A 12,910-nucleotide genomic window follows, 5' to 3' on the forward strand; every position below is an offset into this window, starting at 1 on the left:
CCATAAACATAGTGGAGAAACAAGCTAATGTACACCTGCCACAATCATTTAAAGGTGTTCAGAAAGGAAAGCAGATGAAATCATTCTTTAGTAAAGAAAGAAGTTAAATTTTTAAACTTTATCATATTTACCTTACCAACTGATTTTGACTCTGTTGCACCATCGTTATAATAGTTTTATGTAGCAGATAATAGTGCGTAGAAGTTTGTCCAAAAGCGTTTAAGATATTCTCTTAAAAATGTATTCTTGAGAATTTTTGACTGCTAAAGCTTATTCATTTTTACCTTTTCTTTATTTTTTAAAGTTTATTTATTTATTTATTTTGAGACAGAGAGATAGAGCATGAGCAGGGGACAGGCAGAGGGAGAGGAGGAGAGAGAGAATCTCAAGCAGGCTTCACGCCATCATCGTAGAGCCTGAGGCGGGGCTCGAACTCACAAACTGAAAGATCATGACCTGAGCGGAAACCAAGAGTCAGTCACTTCACCGGCTGAGCCACCCAGGCTCCCCGTTTCTACCTTTTCTTAATTTATCTGCTCCCCCTAATTAAAGTATGTCCCCTTCCGCATGAGCTATTTATCTTTTCCCTTGAGTTCTTCATACCTTAATGACTTCTCTCTTCTTTCATCCAGTTGGGTACTGAAGCAGCTGAAATGCGAAAAAGACAGCAGTCACAAAATGAAGGAGCACCTGCTGTGTCTCAAGCGCCTGGAAACCAGAGGCCCAACAACACATGTTGCTTTTGCTGGTGCTGTTGCTGCAGCTGCTCCTGGTATGTGGCACTTCTCTGTATGACACAGCCCTGAGCTGGGTCCTCAATAGAATGGATAATGCCTGTTCATTCTTATGGTCATAGAAACTTCTCAGTCAGTCTCCTTTTCTGCTTTTACGAGTAGGGATTATTGGAGACCATCACTGGAAATAGAATATTTTCCCACAGTCTACACTTAAGTTGATAGTAAAGAATGAAAACTTATTTTATATCCTGTTTTTCGCCATCCATGCTTCTTCAAGATATGGTAAAAATAAGATGATGGTTATATATTTATTTAACTAGTCACAATAACGAATACTCGCCAATGTTCCAGTAGGTGCAACAACGTTAAGACAATGTCTAGTTGTACTGTGCATCATATTTGACGTTGTGTTTTAGTTATGTGGTATGTCAGAGGGGCTTGATTGTTCAGTCACAGAGCCACAACACTGTGAGTCAGGGTGGCACTCTCAGCTACAGACTCCTGGTACGGGACAGAGAAGGAAGTACCGCAGACCCATGCCCACAGATATAAAAGGACAGAGGCTGTGATGAGTATGAGGTCTAAGTCAACTAAAATATCTGAACTTTGAGCCAGAGAACCTGCTTTCCGTTGTGATTTTATCACTGACAGGGTCTGTGACCCCAGACACACCTTTCGTCTCTGCTCTTTGGTGTCTTCATTGGCAAAATTATGAAGAGTTAGACAAGCTGATTCCCAAGGTCCTGTCTAGTGCTTAATTTCTGTGATTCGGGCACCTCAGAAAACCTGCTCCGGTTCCAAATTCCCAAAGTGCCTTCAAACAAGAAAATCAGTAAGACCCCGAGTCCTATGATTTATCCTCCAAGGGGGGATACTAGACTTAATGGAACTTTCCATAGAACTGTAAGTTTGGGGGTCCTTTAAGATCCAGTTCACAAGTGGATCTTCTGGGTCTCCCTGGCTTAATTCAAAACTCTGAAGAAATGCCCAAATGCTTGAATCATCTTCTTATATATGATTGCTACAGTTTCCTGACATCCATTGAGGTTATTGTTACCATACGGTGGCATAATATTCTGTCATTATGGCCAAAATAGAAGATGAAACGTATTAAACTTCAGTGGTAGCCATGGTGTTGAACGAGCTCTGTCCCCTCTACTGAACTGCATTTCCAGAAAACCATGAGACATTTCAGTAATTTGGAAGGTTTTAAAGTAGTTCTTATAAATACCAAAATTGCTTCTCAGATGATGATTCTTTGTTAGAGAAAGTCATATCTGACTCCTTTTCTTTCATTTTTAAGCCTTAACTATTTCCGATGGAGGAAATAGAGTTCTAGAGGAGGGAACTATTTCAATAAAATTGTATATATATATTTTTGTCCCTTATACCTCCTACAGAAATCATCTAGCTCTGGTCTGAATCCATGAAGTAAAGTGTAATGATTGAATATGGTGGTTTGGAAGTCAGACTGTCTGAGTTCAAATCTTGTCCTCATCATCACTGTTTGTTTGATCTTCAACAAGTTACATAATGTCCTCAAATTCCTCATATGTCAGATTACAGTAATAAGAATCCCTACTTCATAAGGTTGTTGTAAACACTGAATGAAATAAAACACATACAAGCCAAAAACAGTGCCTAACACATGAGTATGCATTTAAGAATTAGCTTGCTGGGTTACAGAACACTTCATATTGGAAAACTAATATTTGAAATAATGTATATATATTTTTAAAAGATCAGCTAAGAATAATCTTGGAAAGGAAAGGAATTTTATTATAGATTCTACATAAGACATAGCAAATATATTGTTACATCATGTTGACGATTATATTTCTATTTATTTGTACTATGTTGTGTTCTAGAAATCACTAGATGATTTTATTTAACTGCTAAAACATTTCTGAATTGCTTCGGGATTAAAACACCAGAACAGATAAGAGTACCGAAGTTTTGTTGTGCTATATTTGTTTGCTGTCAAACATATTTGGTGATCTTTGCTTCTATCTGGTTTACATATATTTAGTGAGACTTGCTTTTCTTCTTAAAGTGCACATTGAACCACAAAACATTCAACATGAGCCGTGAGCATCAAATTGTAACAGAACACAGACTATGGATAGAAAACAAAACAGCTTTTGGAAGCTGCCTTAACTCTTCACACCTCTAAGTTGATGCGTATTTGAGCTCAAGCACTTGGTGCGTTGGATGAGTGCTCTGTAAGGCAGTATGAGTTCTAGACTGAAGTGTCATTAGCAAGAACTGTATTTGTTAGCAGTAAGTCATGGATGCCTCTTCTAAGCCAAAAAACACAGTCTACACTTATAAGTTTTCCATATGTGATAAACACTAAATAATTTGTAAAGTAAACAACTTGAAAAAAATTGAAAGCTTAAATTGCTTTGATTTTTGAATTTTAATTGTGACAGTGTTATCTCATTGCAAATGAGAATTTCCTTAATACATGCCTTTTGAAAATATCATTATTTTTATATTTGGAGTTTGAGGAAAAGAATGTTAAAGCCTTATTAGTGTGGCAAAACAAAAGAAAGAAATGTTCTTCAAATTTTCCAGGCTAGGTCAGAGGAGCAGAACAGAAAGAAACACTAAAAAAATGTTAATTTAGGGACCAAAATAAAGTTAGAAATCAAAATATGAAGTAACTGTCATTTGTAAATAGGAGCCGTTGGCAGGTAGCTGATTTCACCTCCCTTTAAGGAAATAGAATGCTGGGAAAATAAATTTCTGCATCTAGTAGTAAGTACAAATACCTCACCCTAGCCTTACATGTTATGGGTTTTTTTTTTATTTTTTAAAATGTTTTTATTTATTTCTGAGAGAGAGAGAGAGAGAGACACCGTGAGCAGAGGGAGGGTCAGAGCGAGAGAGACACACAGAATCTGAAACAGGCTCCAGGCTCTGAGCTAGCTGTCAGCACAGAGCCCGATGCGGGGCTCGAACCCACAAACCGTGAGATCATGACCTGAGCTGAAGTCAGATGCTTAGCTGACTGAGCCACTCATGTTATGAGTTTTTAAGCAACATAGTATTTCCCTCCAGTTTCCATTTCTCTTTCATATGTCAGCTTCAGCTCCTCTCCCATTTTTAAACTTTTTCCTGTCTTCATAAAATTATGACTGTGCGTTATGTTGGGGGATGATACAGAGATCAAGTATGAAATTGCTGAATATTTCCACAGTTTCCTTCCCAAACTTAAAAAATTGAGACTTAATTCATAATGACTTATTAAGCTGATCTGCTCTCTGTCCCTTTCAAGAAACCACTTCTGTCCCCAAATCAGCCTGTTTCCCTTCTCTCCCCACGGCCTTCTGTTGCAGGAGGAGAAAAGATGGGAAGGTGGCTTAGAGCATGTAAGCTGTGTTACATAACTGAATCATGGATGCCTAGTCTGGGCTATAAAATGAACAGTGTATAAATTTGCAAGTCCTTCCATACGTGGGACTAAGCTGTTCCTGACCTGGAGGAGAGAGAGTTTTGTCAAGACTTTCTGTCTAAAGGTTCAAGGTTACCACTGTGAAAACTTAATTTATATCAAGATTCAGACAGAAGTAGTTTACTCTCTTCGCTTTTCTTGATGGGAAAGAACCCTTTGAAAGATGTGCGCTCCTCCCCACAGAGCCGCCTTCTCCAGGACAGTAGGGGGCAGTGAGGGCTTTCCCCTGCCCCACACCCTCTCCAACACCCCCCACCCCCACCCCATGCACTGAAGACAACACCTATGAAGGTGCATTGCAAAGTACAAACTGCTGTGGGCTCACGAAAGCAAGGTGCCTCAAGAAGGAGATGCAAAGCTAGAGCTTTCAAAATGTATTTTGAGCTTACAGCTGATTTCTAAATTGTCCCACAAACCCTCTCCTAACATCAGACGTTATGTTAAGATAACCGAGACTGTGGTCTTTAGGCGCAGATCCATCCTTGTTGTAATTCCTGGTTGCTCCTGGTGGGTGGTCCTGTCAAGCACGACAGAGTTCCATGTTCAGTGGTAACAAATCAGAACTCAAGAGACTTCAGCTCCCATCTCCCAGAACGTTCCTATTGACTTCTCATGCCGCTTGGTGGAAGTAAGGGGATACCTCCAGGGGAGTTGGGGGCCACAGTATTTCTGGCCACAGTCCTGGGCTTCCCTCTTGGCAGCTTCCAAGGAGATGATTGTGTCTTGAACTGTTTTACTTAATTAGACTTAGGTATAAGCTTTGGTTTGAAAGAAAACAAAATGGCCTCATTAAAAAAAACTAATGTCCGGAAAATGCTAGTTCTAAGGTTCCAGATAAGGAAACGGAAGGCTTGCCTACTCTCACAAAGCTCATTACTGACTAAAGGCTAACATTCAAGTCTCTTCATATCCAGTCTATTGTTTTGTCCACTTGAAGATGCCACTTCCAAACTCTTCATTTCCGGGTTTGATATGAACCATTCCCAAAGCTTTTTAGTTTCCAAGTCGAATTCACAATCTCATGCACTGCTTTCCAGGTCAGGTGCATAGTCTTGTGCACTAGTGTGTATTGCCTCCAAGGTTTGGTGCACTGCCTCAGATAGTCTTTATTCTTCTCAGAGAAACTGTCCCTCAGACTGAAATGAGCTAGCCCTGTGAAGGCTAAAATTGTCTCCCTTTTGGACACATGACTTCCCAGCGTTCCCAGACCATAGGATAGATCTAAGTAATGTGAAGCACTTCATAAACATGTTTTCAGTTGCCCCTCCCTCCATTTTTAACGAGTACCACAGTTTCTGTAATTCAAAACAGTGCAAGAATAATGTCCCGTTTTATCCTCCGATGCTGTCACACACTAGCTGTCTGCCAATGAAAATACTACGATACATACTTTAAAAGCCAAAGGTTATTTTTCAAAAGGAAAAACAAAATCCACATCTGCTCCTTGGTGAAGAAACCGCCCCCTGGAAATAAATCTGCAAACACAAGGTGAATCATTTCATCCGAGGTACCAGTGAATAAACACTTTACCTGTCACACTAGGAGACCTGATTTGTGGTGCGTGGGGGAATGGGGGTTGTGTGCCTAGGATTTCCAAGTACTTGTAACCAGTCCTCATAAGTATCACTTACAAACACTTCTACAGTTTTGAAACTCCAATCTCCCCATGGCGTAAGTGAATTTCCTCAGTAGTTTCCAGGACTTACGTAAACCTTAAACTACACAGTCCAAAGACATCTACTAAAATGAACCCAGATTCCCCATCTATAACCACAAAAAACTACAAAGTGGTTATTAGGACCATGGCCCTTCTTTCTATACGTCACACATTTGTGAATTCTCTCATTTACAATTTATTGAATGCCTATTCTTGCCTTGTACAGTTGTACTTCTTTAGTTTTTACCACATTCTCCATGCCTCTGCATCAACAGAGAATAAATTCTCAAGAAGCAGTTGAATCTAGGAAGGTCACCCTCTAGAAAGCTCGGTACTCAAACTGCCTCCGGCAGGTCTGTGTCATGTATGACCAGAATGCTACATATTGGAAAACTGCCAGAATTAGAATACCTCCATCCATTTCCATTGAAGGCATACCATTGCTTCTCTTTCTGACTCTGTGTTTACTATAAAGGCGTATTTTTTGAGTATCATCTCGCAGTGTTTAGATCGTCAGTGGAAAGATGGATGTGTAGAAGACAAAATCATAGATGAAAACGTTATGCCCAGTCTCACTTAGAAGAATAGAAAGAATGAGCCAGAAAAAGGCTGGAGAAAGGAGGTTACGTTAATTCAAGTCAGAGGAGGCAAGAGCCAGCTTAAAAGGAAAGGCAGCTCACAGCCAGCTGAATCCGTGAGGAACCAAGGAAGTGTCCTCCCGAGAGCTGGAGACACCCGGTGAGGACCCCTGTGGCACGATTTCCCTGAAGTGGAGGGTGAGTAAGAAGGAGAGTCTGTGGTGTGAGGAGCCTGGTAAGGAATCACAGAGCTGTGAGGATACAGAGAGGCGGAGAAGGGGAAGTCAGGTGGCATAAGCCTCAGAGAATGCAGGAGAGGAATGCCAGTACCCCAACACCCACCCGTTTGCCCTGTGGGGAGCGTGGGAGGATCTCTGAGAGAGGCATGGCCATCAGAGAGCTGGGTGCCAGGTACAGCCAGAGCGGGAACATGGGCTACAGAAAGAGAACACAGGAGAGTGTGTAGGACATGGAAAGGAAGTTCCGAGGAAAACAAGTATCCTCCGAGTGGGAGAGAGAAGCTCACTCTGGTGAGGAGGCCCAGGGGCTGACCGGAGGAATGATACTATAGGTACAGAGGTTGGGAGTGCTTTCTGGGACAGGGACAGGGCCCTGCATGGACACAAGTGGGGTACGCTGGCCCAGATACCCCAGTTGACTTCAAGTCATTTCAGGGTCAGACTCACCTCTTTCAAGGTGAAGCTTCAATTTGAGGGAAGCTGGGATTCCCTTCTTGCCTCACTCAAAGCACAATTATTCAATTTCTGAAACATTAGGAAATTCAGCCCTTTCAAATCCAGGCCAAGTTTATTAACTCTCCGGGCAGTATTTAAGAACTTCCCCTCCAACCTCCCCAATGCAATAGTAATACAAAACATAAGCTTATGACATTTTTGCTACCCCTACCCTATCTGCAAAATGTAGTGGTTGTTACATCTGATGGAAATAAGTATTCACTCTTTATTTTTGTTCCTCTCATTAAAACTCTTTGTTATTTCTTGTAGACCTGGTTCACTTTTTCATGGTCTAAGCATGGTAGACCTATTAAAATACGCCCGCTGTTTTAGGATGTCACTCAGGGATTACTTGTTCCTTGTCAGATGCAACAATGAAATCCACTTCCTATGAACATGAAATTTATTGTATCATAAGTCTGCTTAATTGGGGTGTATAAATATTGTAAGTTCCAATGCTGTAAAATTCATGTCTCTGTATCAGATGTCAGTATATTATGTATCAATATTCACCTCCTGCCTGGGAGCATGGATTCCTAACTAGAAAGCAAATGTCTGCCATTACTATTTTTTTCTATAAAGCAACATAGATTATTTAAAAGTATAGGGCCATTTTAATCGGCTAACTCTGTAAGAGTGGACAGATAATTCCATGTGTTTTATTCTAAACAGGTGTGTCTTGTACTTAAAGATTACACAGATTCTCACGTGTCTTCCTCATACAAAGCCTACTAACAAGGGACCACGTTGGGGAGGGAAGAAGCCAGCAACACTGGAATTAGACCTGCCTGTGTCCTGATCTCATGACCTACAACTCTGAAACCTTGGGCGAGTGATTGTCTGAGCGTCAGTTTCTTCATCTGTGAGATGTAATTAATAACACACATACATCAGTGAGTTTAGGTTTCAGTTCATTCTAGGGGCCTCCTGTATAATCCTTTATTGATAGGTTTTACTTCTGTCCCCCTTGCAAGTCTCAGGCTGAGAGGAAATGAACAGACTTTGTAGGATTTGACCACTGTATGCTTAGCGAGTTCCAGTCACATTGTCAGCGAACGTAAGAGAACCATTTCCTGCATTCTGTATCCCTGACCCTTTTCCCCTAAATGTCACATTCACCAGCACAGGTACAACTCAGCTAAATTTCCCCACAGATCAAGATTATTGCTTTCAGTCCTAATCGTTCTCAAGGATGCTTCCCACCTCATCCCGTACATATTCACACACACAGTAACTGGAACATACCAGGGGAGGGATGGATGGGGGATGGATAAGTGACCCTCTCAGCTATCAGATGTCTGAGTATCATCTGCTAGAGTTCTGACTCCCTCACTCTGCTTTGGATGCTAGGCACACAAATCAACTAAAACCGGAAGCTTGAGCTCCAACTCAGCTGATGCTTTCAAAGACTTAGATGACCACATGCCATTTTAATAACAGTGTCTACTAACTAAATAGAGGTCCATGCAGCCTTTTCACATTCAAGACTATTTGCTTTCCCACAAAAGCATCAACTAACTTAATTATGGCTTACAGGAAAAATTACAGTGGGTTGAAGGAAGAGCTTAAAATAGGATTTTAATCAACCTGAGAACTGAAATGGAAGATAGATATTATATAAAGAATATATAAATATTCAGTCCTGTACTTCTCATTTTCTTATAAAGCAAAGTGCTTTTTTTCCAGTTTATTTATATATTTATTTACTTTTAAATTTTTTATTTTTTAACATTTATTCATTTTTGAGAGACAGAGCATGAGCAGAGGAAGGGCAGAGAAAGAAGGAGACACAGAATCTGAAGCACGCTCCAGGTTCTGGGCTGTCAGCACAGAGCCCGATGCAGGGCTGGAACCCACAAACTGCGAGATCATGACCTGAGCCAAAGTTGGATGCTTAACCGACTGAACCACCCAGGCGCCCCATGTTTATTTATTTATGAGAGACAGAGACAGCGTGAGTGGGGCAGGACAGAGAGAGAGGAAAATAGAAGTCCCAACCAGGCTCCACGCTGCCAGTACAGTGCATGATGTGGGGCTTGATCTCATGGACTGTGAGATCATGACCTGAGCCAAAACCAAGAGTTGGATGCTTAACCAACTGACCTACCCAGGTGCCCCAGTCCTGTACTTCTCTTAATTTTAAGGGGCTTTGGGGGGAGGGGGGAAGAGACTTGTTTACACCAAATAAGAAACATCAGTTTTTTAAGCTAAACATAAACTTTACATAATGGATCCAGATTTTAACTGTGTAATAGCTTGTCAGCAGTTGGCCTACTTAATCAAATTAATGTGCCGATGAACCTAAAATACATGGCTTGGAGTTTGAAATAAAAATTTTATACCAAAGGAAAAAGGGGATCTTTGAAACCCATTTTTTTTTTCAAACAGAAGCATGTATAGTGAGAAATTGTAGCAAAGAGAGAGGGGATGGGTAGATAAAGAGATTTCTCTTCAGTTACATATAACCCAAACTAGAAATAAAATAGTTTGGAGAATCTTCTCTCATAATGGCTCTTTTAAAGAATTTTAAATAAAAAAAAAATTTTCCTGCCTGTTGCTAGTTAGAAACCTTGTCAAATTAATTTGTTCCGAGAATGTATGACCTAAGTACCATATTACCACAGTAAGAGACATTAGAATTTCAAACAACTTATTACTGGAATGGAGATCTATAATGTTAATAGGATTATGCATGCCCCCCCCCCTTTTTTTTAAGACTAAAGTGTTCCTAAGTCAAATGACTTAAAGCTGGGGAATATCGAGAACATTTTCTAAATACCAAAAAGGAAAAATGGGTGCAATTATGCACACCTCCCAAGATTAAATTTATCCCCTTCCAGTTTGATTATTTCACTCCCTGAAAACCTGAATGACTCTTCTCCAGTTCCTTAGAAAGATATAATTATCAAAACCCATATAAGAAGAGATTTTTTTTTTCCAAGTAAAGGTAATTACTCCCAGAAACTTCCGGTTTTCTTTTATTCAGATTTGATTAAAAATTTTATTTCTAAAGGCAACACAGCCATCTAGTGGACAGATTTTTACAGCTGATTATTTTACTTTTGAGAGGTTTAAGTTTGTGAAAGAAAAACCAAAGCCAAATAAAATAGCTGTTTTATGACACATGATTGTATTTCCCATGTGTCATATGATTATTAGATATGATTATAAAAAGTATGGGGGATATTAATGGGGCAGTGGTGGGTTTTTTTAGACAAGTGTTGTATAACATTTCCAGACACAAATTTCCAACCACCATTGCCATCCCCACATACTCCTTCAAAACGAAGTTGTTATACGAAAATGTATACATGAAGGTGATAAGGTTGAAGTCAAGGGTTTGACTCCAACTAGGTTTTTATATGTGAGAAATTATAGGTGGCATATGGTTGCTGCCCTCCTCCTGGTGCCATTTTTTTCTTCCGTTTCTTGTCTTTCCCAAGCAGTGCATCACTGCTCTTCTCCTTTTCACACTCCCTTCTCAAAGTTACTCTGCCAGTGTGAGCAAGTCATACCCTCCAGGAGGCTCTTTGCAATAGCAACACATGGTCCACAGTCATGAGTGGAATCTTCTCTTCTCTTCCTCGTCCAGGCTATGCTGTGAAAATGCTCTGTAACAACTCCTTCCTGGGAATCTCAAACTCCAGGCTTCCTGCCGGTATCTACCATACAGTAGCCCTCTGGGCAATAACCCCTACAGCCTGATATCCGGGAACAGTGCTTATAGAGGACACATGTGAACTCAATCAACTGGTTTGTGATAAGGGTTTTCCCTTTTCCAAACACGGGCAGAGCAATTGATCTTTGTAAATAACTAAAAAGGTAAAAGATACCCACAATTAAGTCTTTTATATAAAGAGAAGTGGCATGGAATAGTGAAGATGGACATGAGACCAGAAGTCAAAAAAGACGTGAGTTCACCGCCAGCCCTGATATGGTTTACTTGTGGGGATGCTGTAAATCAACCCTGGGTACTGTTTGCTCTTAAATAAAATGGGAATGATTAATAACCAGTCCCCTGCTTACCTTACAGGACTGTTGTGAGGAAGAAGTAAGTAGTAAGGTAAAGTATGAGGAAGTGTTTTATAATAATGGCAAAGTATAAGGCTTTATTTCCTCACAAGTTGAAATTAAAAACTCTTTGATAAACTTGGATTTGTCATTTTAATATGCACCTAATTTGCCCTTCCATTTAATTAAGCATGTTTGATAATTTGCCTTTTTGTCTCAAGTTTTTAGTCTTTGCTTTACAACCTTGTATGGTGGGGTTTTAACATTATCCCCATTACGACTGAAGGACAATAAAGCATGGAAAACCAAACTCATCATAAAGGAGGCATATTCTACATTTGGAGAGCACCTCCTTGTCTGCCTGGCCCATTCCATAAGCACATGTCACTGCCTGCTTCTGATGTACCGCTCCCCCCGCCCCCCGCCCAAAACCTCTGATCTGCCCATTTTAGCCTATATTTATATCATGACTTTTTACAACTCTCAGCCTCTCAGGTGTGACACTCCCCCTCTGCTTGGATTTCCCTTTGTCCAGGTCTCCATCTGAAACACCTGCTCTTTCTTCCGCTCAGTCTGATCATTACCTCTTCTGCAAAGCCTCTCTCAATTCTCTCTTGCAAGAGTGTAGCTACTGTAACTACCTAAGAATGGTGGATGAATACCACTCTTTTAGCTCTCATGCTTATTTACCTGTCAGAGCTTTTCAGTTTTGGAGACCCTGTCTTATTCATCTTGAATTTCCAACCCAGGCAACATTACAGGGACCAGGTGTCTCATACATATTTATAAGTCGTTGTTGATTCCCAAATAAAGCTGTAGTATTATTTTACCGTGGTATTTTTACTAAGCAGAAAAATGAAACATTTAAAGAATAACCTACCAATTCTTTTTCAGAGCCTGAAGGATGTTGTTTCCATTTTGCACTGGAAAATGTGAGGTAGAAGCTGTTAAATAAAAAAGAAAACGGATTTAATGTGAGAATATTAAAATATTGAGTAGTATCTGCAGTTCCCAATTACAATGGAATTTTCTTGAGCCTTGATGTCATAGTGAATCAAATTCAAGCATCATATTGATTCCTCAGTTGAGTTTTTATGTAAATATATGTGGTTTTGTGATCAGCCTCTATCCTGGAGTTACCATGGATACTGCAAAGTTTTCATTTATTTGCAACCATTTCAAGGGCTCTCCCTAAGAACCAATTGGTTTTTTTACAAAAGTAGACTGTCTTCCAAAATAGGCTCTACACATATCTGTGAATCAGTAGGGAGGCTCTATAATGGGCAGCTGGTAATGTTTTCTGTCCCGCACTAGCCCAACTCCCCTGTAAACAAACAAAAATACCCACACACAAAGGAGGTATATACATCCTTATTTTCTGAAATATACCAAATGTATTTCTTGCTTCTCAAAAATCACCATTCTAGAAAACTTCTAATGAGATTTTATTTTATTTTATTTTATTTATTTATTTATTTATTTATTTTAATAGTTTATTGTCAAATTAGTTTCCACATAACACTCAGTGCTCATCCCCGCAAGTGTCCTCCTCCATGCCCCCCTCCCCCCTCCCCCCACATCCATCAGTCCTCAGTTATTGTCAGCATTCAAGAGTCTCTCATGGTTTGCTTCTCTCCCTTTCCCCCACCATTTCTGCCCTTCTTCTCCCCCTTGTTCCTCCGTCAAGTTCCTCCTAATCCTCCTATACGTGCAAACATATGATATTTGTCCTTCTC

The 12,910-nt window shown here is 40.1% G+C and overlaps 1 protein-coding gene across 3 annotated transcripts in view; it reads left to right on the forward strand.

The window, feature by feature from the left end:
- The window catches only part of RGS17 (regulator of G protein signaling 17), a 76,064-nt gene that overhangs the window by 46,529 nt on the left and 16,625 nt on the right, over nt 1-12,910 (forward strand). For 2 of the 3 annotated variants that reach the window (XM_077775985.1, XM_077775984.1), the window contains exon 3: nt 633-772. In XM_077775985.1, coding sequence (XP_077632111.1) covers nt 654-772 — 119 coding nt within the window. In that variant the 5' untranslated portion in view covers nt 633-653. Of the gene's footprint in view, nt 1-474; nt 552-632; nt 773-12,910 lie in introns of those variants that run through there. The other variant, XM_077775986.1, reaches the window with a different exon arrangement.

Source organism: Crocuta crocuta, unplaced genomic scaffold (genome assembly GCF_008692635.1).
Source record: "Crocuta crocuta isolate KB4526 unplaced genomic scaffold, BGI_CrCroc_1.0 scaffold25, whole genome shotgun sequence".
Classification (NCBI taxonomy): Eukaryota; Metazoa; Chordata; class Mammalia; order Carnivora; family Hyaenidae; genus Crocuta; species Crocuta crocuta.